The following is a 17,034-nucleotide window of genomic DNA, read 5'->3' on the forward strand; positions in this document are numbered from 1 at the left end:
ATCTATCTCTAAAAACTAAGACAACTAATAATTAAATATTAATCAACAATACATACCTACTGGACGAAGCTTCATTTAAATATTTGCCAATAGTACTTTAGTTCCTCTTTGATACATATACGATTAAATTTATTTTTAGAAAGTATTCATTATATAGACACATTTCATCACTTTACCAAAGTTTTTAGTTAATAATTATTTGTATATAATATGTTATTAATGATACTACAATTACCTGTCCAATCCCTATGTTTTGTTTGTCTACCCCTACGGTTCTTTGGAAGAAATTATGTTAAAGCAAGAAATAGCCTTCCATCTACTTAATTTTCTAAATAAGTATAATATTTTTGATTGCATATTTTGTTCTTTAATTTTGATGTGGAAAATTGTAACAAATCGTTTTACTTGTGGAAATTGTTATAAAATTATTTAGACTCATTAAGTTTTTAATTTATCCCCGCTTTATATAAAAAAACACGTAGATTTAAAATTATTTTTAAAAATTAAAACATAAGTATAGACGTGGCATCACAGTTACTCTTCATTAATGTCCATAGTCACAAGCCAATTAGGTCAAGAGGTAGTTGTTAGATCTGTAGGCTACAATGCTCTCTCGTAAATCACAAACATCTTTTGGTTTTTTGGGTCATTGGAGCATAATAAATGTGAAAGAATTTTTAAATGACAGAATTATTCCAAAAGATATGAATGAAAATAGATCTATACAAATAAAATTTGTTTCAACTTTCTATCCATGTAGCCATTTTAAATAACCAATTCTACTACTTTTATGCTCTATTTTTAAAGTACTTCAAATGACACAATTAAATTTTACAATATTTCCCCTTAAATTTTACTTACTGTTGTTATTAGAATTCGGACCAATTAAAATTTTGACTATTAAATTTATAAAAATCATATGTTTAACTGAGCTTCTTTATTCTAATATATATTCTTCTTTATTATAATATACTCGTATAATACAAATATATTTCAGCGAGAAAAAGATATTAAATCGATTTTTTACCAAAAACACAAGGTTTTTACATTCTTTAAAAAGGGAGACGGTTGCTCTAGTCTACCATATACATATATTTTATTTTTATGTTTATTCAAGAATGACTCCGTCCTTTATGAATCGATTTAAATTAAAAAGATAATATTGTAAAAGAGTGGAACTATAATAAAAAAAACTATAATTTGATAATATCTATCCAAAAAAATTAAATTGAGCCTTGAAACTCAGTAAATTAGGGTTTTTTTAACAATACGATCTGATTTCTGCGCTTGACTCTCGTTCTTTGGATTTCAAACTCTCTCCATACCATATTTAACCACAAGTAGTACTTTATTGTTTGAATATTTATTACTTTCCTCTTAATTTTTTAAACGTTTACGTGTACCATTTTGATTTCCAAGTACCCGTCATCTCCTCATTTGAGAAAAATCCTTGTTACAAGTAGGTCATATTGTTAAAGTACTTAATATCAAGGTAACTTTAAGCTATTATGTACTTGAGTACTATCTTACAAACTAATGCTAAATGAAAACAATACAACTTAAACATATAGTGAAAATTTATATAAAAAATATAGCCACCATGTTTCTCGTAATTATTGAAATAAAACATTAAAAAATCCTAATACCATTACGTTTGTATTTACTTTATACAATGGGTACTTGACCTTAAATATCAATCGTTCTGTTTGATCACTTAAAAGATATAATTTTAGGTTTCGTAATGTGTTACCTTATTATTAAAATTCATTAATCATTATTGTAATTAATTAATTCTTTTTGACTTAACCGCAATTTTTTATAATAAATACTTAGGTAATATTTTGAAATTTTTGCATACATTTCAGAGACGACAATATCTAAAGTCTTCTATTATTTTTTTGTTTTATAAAAACAGTGAGGTATAATTCGTCAGGTTAACATTCCCATTGCCACAAAAATCAGTCACATTAAAGACTCTATTTGACAGACTGCATATTATGGCAAAATATTGAAATATCCTTTAAGAAATAACAAAATATTATTTTTTTGCTTATAACCTATGGCTTATTCTATTTATATGTATAATAAAATGATAATTAGGCAGAAGCGGTTGCTTAAAGAACTATTGATGGTATCTTTAATTTATTTTATCAGTTCTGCAACGTATTTTCTCGCGTTGACAGCAAGCTGCAGGTTGTTTTTGTAATTTATGGAACGTATCGCATGAAGAAAGTCCATTTGTCTAAACTAAAGCGGATGCTTGGAGCCTTACAACGATTACATGTATTTTTACATTATTTGATTCAAAGTTACGACTAAGATACGAAAATACGTATTTAATGAAAGAAACTTTCACTACTGTTGCATAGGCACTGCATTTTATTTGTGACTTTATTGTCATTTGAAATTTTATTTTAAATGATATAGTGTTAAGGATGCGATATGTCACAAAAGTGACATTGTTCGTCGGACCAACGGCGTTATTTGAGTAAAATATAATATAACTGCGCAAAACTATCAAGATCTGAATATAGAAAATCTAAGGTGATTTTTAAGTATGATATCACAGCCTTTCAAGAACCTATTGCTATTCTTGGCACGCATTTCAAAAATGGTCAGATAGTGGTGAACCAAAAGTCAATCTAATTTATTTACAGTCCAAATATATTTTTTTTATAGAGTGTTGAATTTTTTTCACCAACTCCAATAAAAAAACTTATATCAAGGCCAAACATTATTAATTTCATAGAGTCTCTTTGAAAATACAATTATCCATACTTGAAGAATGGCACTTTTCCTTCCATAGACTACAACGCTGAGGTAATTATTATAATTGCTTCTAAAGGCATATTAAACAAACCCCTTTTAAGGAGAATACTGTCGTTATTATTGTTAAAATTTATAATTTTAGTATACATTACTAACAACTGACTTTATGCATTTTATGACTGAATATTATGCATAATGAGATCTAAGATTTTCGCGAGTATTCATTTAAATGAAACTAGTATTTTTCGGATTTACTACGCGGATTTTATTATTTAAAAACTACATAATCCCGACGTTTCGGTTACTTTGCAGCAACCGTGATCACGGGCAGACGAGGTGTGAATGTCTGTCAGTTGGTCCTTGTTATTTATCATCTACCGCCATCGATTTCTTAATTTTCTGGCGTACCGCTCTGGATGCCGGCAGAATGCGCTCACGGTGTCTTGAGGTCCTGCGGTGTGGTTTCGGACATGGGATTTTATATTTTTAAGAACGGGGTCCCAGGAGTTTGATAGATTCCAGCCATCTTCTCTATTGAAATTGGGATGTTTTTTAATTTCAATAGCCTCGCGAATTAATCTCGGTATATACTTGTCTTCCCGAGCGAGGATTTGAGGTTTATCAAAACGAATGTAGTGGCCTGGTTTGTCCATTGTGTGTTCACACACTGCTGACTTCGACGCGCGCCTGTTTTTGATGTCTGAGATGTGTTCCTTAACCCTTGTACCGATGCTCCTCTTCGTCTGTCCAATGTATGACAAGCCACAGTCACAGTCGAGTTTGTATACACCCGCTTGTTGTAAAGGAATGTTACTCTTGATTGGTCTCAAGAATTGGCTCACTTTCTTATGTGGTTTGTAAATAGTTTTAATGGAAACCTTCTTCAAGATGTTGCCTATTCTGTCAGTAACTCCCTTCACATATGGTAGTATCGCAGGTTGTCGTTCAACTGTGGGTGGCTTCAGGTGGTTCTTGCGATGCTGGCGAGGCACGGGCAGGTTGTTGATGGTGAGAGCATGTTTTACATGCTGCAGCTCGGCCTCTAGGTGGTCAGCATCACAAAGGTGTTGGGCTCTCTGTAACAAAGATTTGCCAACGGTAGCTAACTGTATAGGGTGGTGGTGTGAGTTACCGTTGAGGTACCTGTCCGTGTGTGTGGGTTTCCTATAAACAGTATGTCCCAAAGTATTGTCAGGATTCCTAATGACAAGTATATCAAGGAAAGCTAAAGAATTATTTGCCTCCAATTCTATAGTAAACTGAATCTTACTATTGATAGAATTAAGATGGTTCAGAAAAGCAGATGTTTTATTTTTATTTAATATTGTGAAGGTGTCATCTACATACCGTTTATATATTAAAGGTCTTATAGGAGGAGAGCAAAGGGCTCGCACCTCGAAGTCTTCCATGAATATGTCAGCGACAACGGGGGAAACCGGCGAACCCATTGCAACTCCATCTACTTGTATGTAGAATTCATCCTTCCACATGAGGTAGCCAGATGTTAGGCAATGCTTTAATAGTTCTGCATATTCTATAGGCATATTGTTATCCTTTAACTTACCTCTTACAATCTCAATCTTCACTAGTATACCTGTTCTTGACTGCATTGAGATTGTAAGAGGTAAGTTAAAGGATAACAATATGCCTATAGAATATGCAGAACTATTAAAGCATTGCCTAACATCTGGCTACCTCATGTGGAAGGATGAATTCTACATACAAGTAGATGGAGTTGCAATGGGTTCGCCGGTTTCCCCCGTTGTCGCTGACATATTCATGGAAGACTTCGAGGTGCGAGCCCTTTGCTCTCCTCCTATAAGACCTTTAATATATAAACGGTATGTAGATGACACCTTCACAATATTAAATAAAAATAAAACATCTGCTTTTCTGAACCATCTTAATTCTATCAATAGTAAGATTCAGTTTACTATAGAATTGGAGGCAAATAATTCTTTAGCTTTCCTTGATATACTTGTCATTAGGAATCCTGACAATACTTTGGGACATACTGTTTATAGGAAACCCACACACACGGACAGGTACCTCAACGGTAACTCACACCACCACCCTATACAGTTAGCTACCGTTGGCAAATCTTTGTTACAGAGAGCCCAACACCTTTGTGATGCTGACCACCTAGAGGCCGAGCTGCAGCATGTAAAACATGCTCTCACCATCAACAACCTGCCCGTGCCTCGCCAGCATCGCAAGAACCACCTGAAGCCACCCACAGTTGAACGACAACCTGCGATACTACCATATGTGAAGGGAGTTACTGACAGAATAGGCAACATCTTGAAGAAGGTTTCCATTAAAACTATTTACAAACCACATAAGAAAGTGAGCCAATTCTTGAGACCAATCAAGAGTAACATTCCTTTACAACAAGCGGGTGTATACAAACTCGACTGTGACTGTGGCTTGTCATACATTGGACAGACGAAGAGGAGCATCGGTACAAGGGTTAAGGAACACATCTCAGACATCAAAAACAGGCGCGCGTCGAAGTCAGCAGTGTGTGAACACACAATGGACAAACCAGGCCACTACATTCGTTTTGATAAACCTCAAATCCTCGCTCGGGAAGACAAGTATATACCGAGATTAATTCGCGAGGCTATTGAAATTAAAAAACATCCCAATTTCAATAGAGAAGATGGCTGGAATCTATCAAACTCCTGGGACCCCGTTCTTAAAAATATAAAATCCCATGTCCGAAACCACACCGCAGGACCTCAAGACACCGTGAGCGCATTCTGCCGGCATCCAGAGCGGTACGCCAGAAAATTAAGAAATCGATGGCGGTAGATGATAAATAACAAGGACCAACTGACAGACATTCACACCTCGTCTGCCCGTGATCACGGTTGCTGCAAAGTAACCGAAACGTCGGGATTATGTAGTTTTTAAATAATAAAATCCGCGTAGTAAATCCGAAAAATACTAGTTTCATTTAAATGAATATTATGCAACTAATATGTTTAACATATCTGTCGAGTATAAGGATGTTTTTAAAGTATGAGTTTTTCCCCCTTTTTCTTATATTAAAAGAAATTATCCATCTATGCACCTACGCATAAATTTATAATGGGAATCTAGTTATAATATGCTACAACTTTATATGTAATAATAATGAAAAATTGATTACATCCTTTATTGAAATAATAATAGTTTCATAGAAAAAAAATTGTCTTAAAAGTTAATTATTTCAAATAAGAAGGTACTTACCCTTATCACGGCAGTAATTATTCTGTTACTCGTATAGGTAAGTATATTTTAAATCACATTTGGTTAATATAAATACGTGACAGGTCTAGAAAATCTTTTAATACTTGTTTTCGTTTGGTTAACATACTAATATGAATGTTCAAAAAGAAAAACTGAAGTCCAAATTCCGGCCTTACTTACCGTATGGAGTACTTGAGCCATATGACAGTCTCAGCCCTCAAATGTATTACGGGATACAGATGTACTGGTTAAAATTTTTTGGGTTATGGTACTACGATGTTAACCCAAAGAGTCTATTATTCTGGTTACAATTACTATATACATTGCTAGTTCTATGGCTCGTCTGCTTTTTGCCTGGACTCGGAGAGGTTTTCTACTTGCTGAAACGTCAAGAAAGTATTGGTAACATAGCGGAAGGGTACATTTTACAGTTTTTATATAAATTTAAACTACACAAAATACACTGTCATTAAAGTGTTGAAAAAATAAAATAAAATAAATTCTAAACTTACTCTGAGACTAAATTTTTTTTAAACAGATAAGTATCTAATTATTTACATATTTTTTCAGTTTATATCTATTCCTAAGCGAAATGTACACGTATTTTAAGGTCGCAGTGTTTTGGCTGAATAAAAAGAAAATTTTAAATCTTCTGAAATTTTTATACTGCGACGAATTTAGGCCCGAAGAAAAAGAACACACTGAGATTTTGAAGAAAAGCATTAAATTGGCGCGCTTTATAACAACTTACTATATAACTATATGTGTATGTGCTGTATCGGGTAAGAACAAAATATACAAATTTTAACAATTTCAATATAAAATCTGAAACTGATGTCCTTTTTCAGTGGCCATAATTCTACCAATCACTGAAGACTTCGAAATTTTGCCCACTAACGTTGAATATCCGTATTTTGATGTATACAAACCGCCTTTATACGTCATTGCCTATGTTCATCATGTAAGTAGTATTCTGAATGGCGTTTTTGAATATGTAAAATTCATTCAAACATTATATTTTTAGATATATTATAAGCCTGCCACTTGTATAATCGATGGTGCTATGGATACTATATGTGCCGTGTTTATAACCTTTGCAAGTAAGATTTCTAATTTTTTGTACTAATTCTTGTTAAAACAGTTATGCATGAGGAAACAAATAATAAAATAGCATACAATTTATCTCAGTATTTTTAATTAGTTATCTAAAATATATTGAAATATGACTTATTATAATATATTATATTCTTAGAAACAAGGTAAGAATTGACTTTTTAAAAAATAACATTCGATACAATTCCACTGCAAATTTATTAAATTTACACAAAAATAAAAACAATTCTAAATGAATAACTTTCAACTATCTTGATTTAAACTAATCGTTAAATGAAATCCGAATATAATACAATCGAAAGATTTAAACACACTTCGAAAATCTACTAACGACTAAACTATCACACCAACGCGCGTTACGAACGAAAAAGAGCCCTGATGTCCTCTGACAACTGCTTATATGTCGTTTTAGTCTCTCCTACCCTCTCATATTCCTACATTGATTCTCTCCTACCCTCTCATATTTCTACACGGCCTTTCCTGACATGAGCACGTCCCCGGGCTCCTTTGTGTTTAATTTTCTTGACGTCCAAAACGTAGTATTAGCACCAAGGGCAGGAAATTCTTTTCATTCGCACTAGACGTATTCAGTTTTGAATGTCTTGACATTCCAGACGGGCTTGGTTGCGGCTCAGTCCCCTCCACAGGCAGGTCAACCTCCGGAGGCAAGTTGGCGTCATGACACAACTCTTCTCCCTCATTGTCTACGTCTGAAATTGAGAAATATAACGGCAGAAATCTTTTCGATTTTTGATTTAACTAAACAGTAACATCATGGTTAACGTCAATGTAAAGTGAGCTAAACAAACATAGCCCACAGAAAGTGGTTGTAAAACATCCCAATAACCAACCACTTGGGGCGGGACTTGTCGGAAGATCGCCCCCTCACACCTCGTCAGAGACCCACAAGGAATTGCTTGAGGCATGCCTTGGTGTGTGTGTGAAGGTTATTATAAAAACATGTTCCAAAACATACCATCTGATACAGGCAATGTTGGCCGACCAACATCCCATAAATAAACTCATGATCTTTTACAACCACAGCTCGATAGACAACTCACTATCAAAGTCAAGCTTCCGAACATACTAAATTAATTCCTAACCAAGAGACCAGATCCTCAGGATAACGTATCCGATGCACTCCAAGATAAACAATTATCCCAGGCCTATGGTCCCTCCTGGGATAACCGAACCCGATGCACTCCAAGGTAAACGGCTATCCCAGGCTCAACGTACCTCTTAGGATAACCGGCCCGATGCACTCCAAGGCAAATGGTTATCCCAACCTAAGCGTCCCCTCCGGGATAACCGGCCCGATGCACTCCAAGGCAATCGGTTATCCCAGACACAACACCACTTCTAGGACAACCGGGCCCGATGCACTCCAAGGCAAACGGTTGTCCCAGGCACAGCGCCACTTCTGGCATAGCCTGTCCGATGCACTCCAAGACAGCTATCCCAGACCCAGAGATCTAACCTCTAATACAGCGTGTCCGATACACTCCAAGACAAACGCTCACATCGTAACAAGTAACTCATGTCTCCTCGCTTTAACCCCAATACATTTAGAGATTTGTGTCAAAACAAAATTAAAATAAATAACACAATGGGATTAAGTTTCAATAAAATCTCAAAAGGAGTTTTAGTCAAAATTTCAGGCAGAATAAGGCAAATACCTCACCATCAAAGAAAGCAGAACACACATCGGGAGTCCATTCTCACTTCCACGGGACCATATATTCCGCAGCTGCTCGAGTCGATTTGCCATATGAGCCAGCTAACATCTGCAGCTCATATCGGCAGTGTGATAGTGTCTGCATAACCCGGTATGGTCCCCGCATACATGAGTCCAGCTTCCTTGTTGACTGAGCCACCTTGCTAACAAAAACTAAGGAATTTAGTTCAAAAGAGTGAGCTGTTTACGTCTCTAGTTAGCATAGGCATCTTGACGAGTTTAGTTGGCACGAAGGAGTTTAGATGCCCTCTGACGACTCATTTGACAAAGGACTTCTCGATTACCACTTGAGCCTTCAACAGTAACGTCTCGTATCAAACTACGTATGAGCGGTGTGGCAGCTTCAGCACCTATAAGCAGGTTTAAAGCAGAATATTGAGTTGTCTTGCGTTTTGTTATGTTTAGGATCAGCTGTAACCTCAACAAAACAGCTGGCCAAGTCCTTGACCCAATTAATAAAATCAGTGCTTTGAAACATTGAAACATGCGTCCCCGATCAGTGACAATTAATTTTGGAGTTCCAAAGAGAGACACCATGGTAGTGAAGTGTTGCTTTAGTTCGTCAGTGTCTTGTCGGAACATGGGATACAATAAACAAAATTTTGAAAACGCGTCTATAATAACAAGTACATGACGGTGACCGTCAGTTTCTGGTAGGGGGCCCAAGGTGTCCATATGGACTGCCTCAAATGCTACGTCTGGTTTTCTCCCATGAATGAATGAGCCGTGAAAGAGCACGAGCTACCTTTTTATGAGAAAGGCAAACCAAACAATGGGAAATGTATTTTTTTTTCTTTGCAAATGTTCTCAACCCTAGGAACTAAAAGTGTTTTGTTATCAAGTCTACAGTTTTATCAACCCCTTGATGATCATGTTCGTCGTGAAAATACACATAAGACAGTCTATGGCCTTTTGGAATATAACAACAAAAATTAGGATTTTCACCAATAGGTGAGAGCTTGACTTAAAGGATGTCATAACGACTGAGGTTTAACTGCCCCTTTCACCAGTTTTTGTTTTAGAGAGTGAGTTTTCTCGTCAGAAGCCTGAGCAACTTGCGCCCAATTTAGCGGTCTTTTAATGGTACATAAGTTAACTGGATTGCGGCTAAGATAATCTGCATGGGACAAAAAAAACAACCTTTTCTATATTCCAGGTTAGAATCGAATTCTTGGAGGTATACCCACCACCGAGCCACCCTTGGCAACAAGTCTTTCTTACGTTGGGTAAGTTTTAACGCGTTACAGTCAGTAACCACGATGAAGTGTGCAACCACAAGATAATGCCTGAAATACTCTAATACCTTAATCACTGCCAGCGTCTTCAGTTCGTACGAGTGCTACTTCCTCTCAGCCCCCTGAGTGAGTCTACTACAATAAGGCAGTACTCGTTTACGATTTCCCTTATGCACTCTCATCATGACGACTCCGTAACCAATCGAGCTCGCATCTGTGTAGTATTTCTATTGGCAGCGTAGGATCATAAATGGCGAGTACTGGCTCACTTGTAAGACAATCTATGATGTAGTCACGAGCGGCCTGTTTTTCAGCACCTCAATGAAAGTTAATTTTTAGTAAGTGCCGCTATGCAAGCAGCCCTTTGGGCAAACCCAACTATATACCGCCTAAAATAGCTAGCTAACCCCAGAAATTGCCTTACTTGCTTAAGATTTTTTTTGTTCGGCTGAATCAATTAAGGCCCGCACTTTCTGACGACTTGGCCTATCCTGACCTTTACTAATCGTACGACCCAGGTATTCAATAGTGGTAGCTAAAAACGAGCATTCCTTTATTATTTGCTTTTCAAGCAAATCTGTTATTATGTCACGACCACGGATCGTTTCAGCGTGTGAGAGTTGATATGACCGATTATACACAGGAATGCTGGATTTAAGTTTAATTGACATGCTACCTATGTTTACGGTTGATGTAGCAGTTCCCGTAATCAAGTACCGAGAGAATTCATTAATTATCCTCTTAGTAACCCTCTCTAAATAGTTACCTACCAGAGGTGTATCAATTGTCATCGAAACATCAGACTGAACAATCATCACCATTAATTCATAAAATATGTGCATGATTCGAGCCTAGATAACTTAACGCCCTCACTATTTGATAAACTCCCTGATAACCGTTCGATTTTGGGTCTCTTACTACACAAAGCTTCTTTTTGCCCCAACTGCCCACCGAAAAAGCACCTGATATCACTCAGATTACGTTTACGTGAATACTCCAGAGATCGTCTATCTGTCGTAACGTTTCACAATTCCGAACGCGAGTATAGTTGTCTCGAAACACTAATTGTATTTGGTTTAACATAGATTGAAAAGAATTCGACTAAATCATTCGGAAATAGTTTAGCATTTGTCGCCGTAGCCCTAATATTTGGATCAGTGACACTGCGAATAATTATAACCGAAATAAGCTCCTCATCGAGTCCTTGCACTATACGTAAGCAAAGTATCGACCGGCGTACATATTACGCGTACGTTGGATAGTGATCGGAATTCTTAGACATAACTTCAAACAATATTCCAGCAAAATCTGGTACTTCAGGACATAAAGGTTTGAATTCTTTCTTAGAATTGGTCCAACTACGGTAGCTAGACACCCATTTATTGAGCCAAGATTTCGCATCCCCTAACAAACAATTTCCTATTCGTGAAAGGCATTCTAAATCATTAAAATTGTTTAAAACTTTCGCGCAATCAATTTGTATGCACTAATCGTCAAAATTGTGTAGATTTGGGTCAAAGTTCGAAATATAGTAATACCGAGATTTTTCAGCCGTACTAATTGATCTGATGGCACTAGCAATGCAATCGGTGACACTCGCCTGTACTAATTCCAACGGTATACCCGCGTCGCCTACTTGTCGTGATCGAGCGAGGTCTCGGATCCTGATGATGATAACATTCTGAATGGTAGCTTCACGTCAAGTCACATGCGTCGGAGAAACCAGATGCCCTATCGACGATAATTCACGCATTCTATAGGGTACACGACGATCGGAAACGCGAGATATATCGCGGACGCGCGTTGGTGTCTGCAACTGTCGTGATGACTGCCTATTACAAACGCTACCGGGCGACAAACCTTTGTAACGCAATTCCTCATAGTCGTGTGAATTCACCGACGCGCGGTGCGGCATGGACGAAGCCCTTGTTTTCGCCTCTAACGTTTTAAGACGAGACATCATTGCCTCCATATCAAGTCTCAACATGTTATTCTCATCAAAGGATTACTCACGGGAACTATTACCCTGACTCTAGCTACGATCACGACGAGGATTACTATCAAGACCACTGCGGCTACAATTGCGTTCACGTTCAGACATTTTAGTAACAAAATAAAATAATTAAATAAGTATGATCGCTAGAAATTAACGTATCAACAAACAAACGCAATAAAAGCTTACTCACCGCTTAATCAAAGTAATTAACACAAATTAATATTCTCGATAATAACGTAACACGATATTTAAAATAACTCAGTGTCTAAAAAAAAGTTATAAAGAAATATTTAATAAAACACAAAAAAAAATAATGTGTGGGTAAATTGAAATAACAAGGCCTTACCAAACGGGGTTCTCAAGGTACGTATCCCACTTCTGATCTTAGAAACAAGGTAAGAATTGACTTTTTAAAAAATAACATTCGATACAATTCCACTGCAAATTTATTAAATTTACACAAAAATAAAAACAATTCTAAATGAATAACTTTCAACTATCTTGATTTAAACTAATCGTTAAATGAAATCCGAATATAATACAATCGAAAGATTTAAACACACTTCGAAAATCTACTAACGACTAAACTATCACACCAACGCGCGTTACGAACGAAAAAGAGCCCTGATGTCCTCTGACAACTGCTTATATGTCGTTTTAGTCTCTCCTACCCTCTCATATTCCTACATTGATTCTCTCCTACCCTCTCATATTTCTACAATATATATAGCCAGACAAAAGGGACATTTTTTATAAATCATCATCACTGTGTTAATTTCACCTAAATTATGTATTTTTATTAACGATATAGTTGTCTTATTTGCAGTTGGACAAATAGATATATTGGCATATAACCTACGAAATTTTGATGTATTAGCATTTAAAAAATGGCAAAGAGATCTGAAGCATCATAAAAATACAAGTTACGATTGCAAACATTATGTAAATTATATATTGAAGAAATGCATTGTACATTATAATGCAATTATAAGGTTTGGTTTAAATACCGCATTCTTTTGTTACCATATACTGTAGTTACTTAATACTTTAGTAATTCCACTGTACTTATTGTGTAAGTATATCAAAAGTTGTAGATATTCATGAATATTTAAAATAAAATCTTTTTTTTTTGTTATGAAACACAATAAGTAACCTTGTTCTTGTCATACTTTACTGGCTTTTACACGATGTGAGGATATAATTTACTTTGATGCTTATTTAAAAATTTATTAAACAAGCCAGAATGGAAATACAATAAATTATCTGGAATAACGGATCATTAAAGAAATATCAAAAATAAAGAAGAGAAATTTAAATAATATCGAGAGTAATATTTTAACAATTGTTGTAAATTTTTAAATTGTTAAAATAGAAAGATTAACTTCATGGTGTTTGATTTGAATCATGAAATTGTAATAATATTTTTTCTCATATTTTATTTTTATTTTGCTATTATTTTTCACAGATACGTGTCAATGATTGAGGACGCATTCAGTTTGGCTTCTGCCTTACAACTAATGCTGAGCGTCATGGTTTTATGTTTAGTAGGAATACAAATACTGTCGGTAATTTCTAAACGATTTAATATAAAAAAGTGATTTTATTTAACATATTTTGTGCTCTTATTTATTTTTTATGGTTTATATATATTTAAGATTGAGAATCCAAGAGAGCACCCAATGCAAATGGCGTGGACGGCTGTATACTTATCGTGCATGCTGCAAGAGGTTTTTATTCTGTGCTGGTTTGGAAACGAACTGATCTTGAAGGTGTACCTTTTTATTTAATTTAAAGGAGACTGAATATAATTATACAAATTTTTATATGAAAGACATATTCTAGTATGCTTGTGACGCAAAAATATGGATAGAATTTTATAAATTGTCATATTAGTTATATAATTATAGAACAGAGAACACAATGCGAAGAATTTCGTTTCAGTAAGACGTAACATTTAAAGCTACGGAAAGCGTCTTATGATTCATAAAGCTTAAACTACAGGAACACCTTTCCGTATCTCAGTCTTATTAAATATGAAGGATAGCGAGACGAGTCAAGCTCTACCGAAGTTATATTTCCAATTGCCATTTTTGTCATAAAAAATAAAGTTGTAAAATTATCCACATATTCAGAGACTTACTCTGAGACTATTATTTGATAATTTATATAACAAATGAAGTTATGGAGTTGTAAAATGCTCCAAGGTATCACACATTTAGGCATGAACACACAGAGGCATATCTGGTATTGATGATAATAGCATACAAAACAAAAAAAAAATAAGTCATAATATAAAGAGGGATGAATTTAATTAAGATAAAATTTATATAAAATAACCTAAATTCTTTGATTTAATAGAGTACTGAACTGCGACAAGCTGCTTTTGATGGTCCGTGGTTGAAGATGGACTACCGGACCATGATGCTCATTGTTATATTTCTGGAACGTTGTCAACGACCCCTGCAGGTCTCAGCAGGGAAAATATTTATTCTGTCACTAAACACATACACTTATGTAAGCAATTTGTATTATAGTATAACTTATAAAATCAATGTATAAATTTTGAATATTATTGCAGCAATCTCTCACTGAGTTATTATTTATTAAAAACTTCGTTTCAGCTTATCAATTGGTCTTACAAGGCTTTTGCACTTATGACGAATATGAAAAAATAATGTAAAAAAAATATTATCGCCCTACTAGTTACTCTAATAGCAATCGATTCATGAAAATAAATATTGAATAAAAAACGTTGATTTTATTTATCTGCTACCTATATGAAGGTTTAAACTATATTAATTCATTTAATAATGTAAAAAAATGTAACTTTACCTATCATCAGAATTCATCGACTAAATTGAAAAACGGATAGATATTTTTGTTTGAAAGAGCATAAATTTGGATCATAGATATCGTGATATGTGATAACTGATCATATTCTAGCATTTTTTATATAATATATAAGTATAAAAATTACAAATGACTACAATCATATAAAAAATGATGCCTTATTATATTATACAGCAAAGTAAATAAAATGGAAATATGATATTAATCAAAAATAAAAGAACATTAACGAAAAAGCTTTGAAATTGTTCGTATTTTTTTTTAGGTTATGTATTTACACTGGATTTTGTATGAAAAAAAATTAATATCATTTATACCACATCGCAATGGTAGACATATATCTTGGTTTATATTTTATAAACATATCTTCTCATATCTTTAGGCTCATCTTAAAATATTGATCAAAGGTTTCTTTTAGGAAAAAAAAATCATCTCGTGATGTTTCAACTTTTAAATTAATTGTTTTTATTTTTTCCAGATGTTCCAGCATGACTGAGTAACAGATATTATTTTATAAAAGACTTTGGTTTTGTATTTTCTTACAACTTTTAAAACTTTTTTTTTTAAGTTTATTTACAGCTTACCAAAACAATTTAATTTAACGTAAGTATTTCTGTTGAAAAATTATCACGATCAACATATGCAGACGGTAAAGAGTCAACTTTAAAAAATATATTTTATTAAATGCAGTTTTACAGTTTTAATAAATAATTTTCAGTAATAAATGGCGTTAAAGTATTAACTTATATCATAAGTTTTCAAAACATATCTGATTGACTACATCATAAGCAAAAATCAATAGTGAATATTGCTTACATATTTATTCTTTCGTCCGCAAGTGTTGTATCTATATCTATAACTATAACTTATAAATAACCTTAATAATCATAAGTATATACTATATAAACTATTAATGTACAAATATCGCAAGATTGAAATACATTTATGTAAAATATATTAATGTAACATTATATTATTGTATTAATGATTAAAAAGCTTTGGTCAAGTAAAGTTATTTTCGTAGAAAAATCTGTAAAATTTTGACTTATGACTGTTTATGTAGTGTAAGCTTTTTAAAAATGTTTATGTCAAAAACAGATTCTTTCAAGTAAGAACACCCAGGTCAAAGAAATACAAGTATGTACTATTTCTTGAGAAGCTTAAAATAAATGTTATAGCGTCTTATAACATTTAAGTATCTTCTAATATAAAAATAATAGGTTCATTAAATAATGACAATATTACATTTTATTAAATTCTAAGCAGAGTTAAAGGAAACAAAAATAAAATACAGATATGTTTGCAAATAATGTGAAACATATATTTAACAGTTGTTAGGTAGAAACAAGTGTTAAAAAAATACTATATTCTATTAGAACAAAAAAAACATTATTTATTTCAAATAATAATATCTTTCTGGTTTATTTTATAGATTCGTTTTTTGCGAACTATTTGAGGGTTTAGCTTTATTTAAAGTGTTCATAAAAATAATCGGTTCAGTAGTCCATGGTTTATTTGTCTACCAGTTATGTAAATAATATTACATTTTTATTAACCGGTATAGCAATATAACTAGTGAAAACTTCGATTGTGTCTCTATATAGAAATGTATATTTTTTGTTTCTATACACCTTCGAATTGCTTATATTCTCGTATATCAGAAGATTAGTTCATACAATTTATTTCAGATGATATACTTTCGTTTTGTACTTAATCAGGATATTTATAGGATTTTCTCAGGATTGGATTCTGAACTATATAGAATAACTCTGGATTTTGACTTCATTAAAATAATCTAAAGTTGTCAAATCGGGTGAGCGAGAGGGCAACGCTACCACACCTCCGTGACTGATCCACGGTGAATGAATTTCATTTAAATATGATAAAGGCAACTCCATGACACTCTCAGATAGCTGAGTCTCCAGGTCTTAAAATCTAGCGCCGTTTAATGTGGGAGGCAATTTCAATGGCCCTATCAAACGGCCGTTGATTATGCGTGCCCACACATTCGCCGGAAATTCTTATTGAAACGAACTTGGCGCACAACATTTGGGTTTTCGGAGCACCAGAGATGGTTGTTTCTATGGTTGGTAATGCCAGTTCTT

At 34.1% G+C, this 17,034-nt stretch overlaps 1 protein-coding gene across 1 annotated transcript; it reads left to right on the forward strand.

The window, feature by feature from the left end:
- Positions 1–6,134: 6,134 nt before the first annotated feature.
- LOC116768214 (odorant receptor 46a-like) lies at positions 6,135–14,779 on the forward strand. The gene is made up of 9 exons (XM_032658886.2): positions 6,135–6,421; positions 6,574–6,785; positions 6,852–6,964; positions 7,028–7,103; positions 12,909–13,074; positions 13,548–13,647; positions 13,738–13,851; positions 14,441–14,596; positions 14,704–14,779. Exons 1-9 carry the CDS (start codon positions 6,135–6,137, stop codon positions 14,755–14,757), a joined length of 1,278 nt encoding a protein of 425 aa, XP_032514777.1. The 3' UTR covers positions 14,758–14,779.
- Positions 14,780–17,034: the final 2,255 nt, after the last annotated feature.

This window comes from Danaus plexippus, chromosome 19 (genome assembly GCF_018135715.1).
Source record: "Danaus plexippus chromosome 19, MEX_DaPlex, whole genome shotgun sequence".
NCBI lineage: Eukaryota > Metazoa > Arthropoda > Insecta > Lepidoptera > Nymphalidae > Danaus > Danaus plexippus.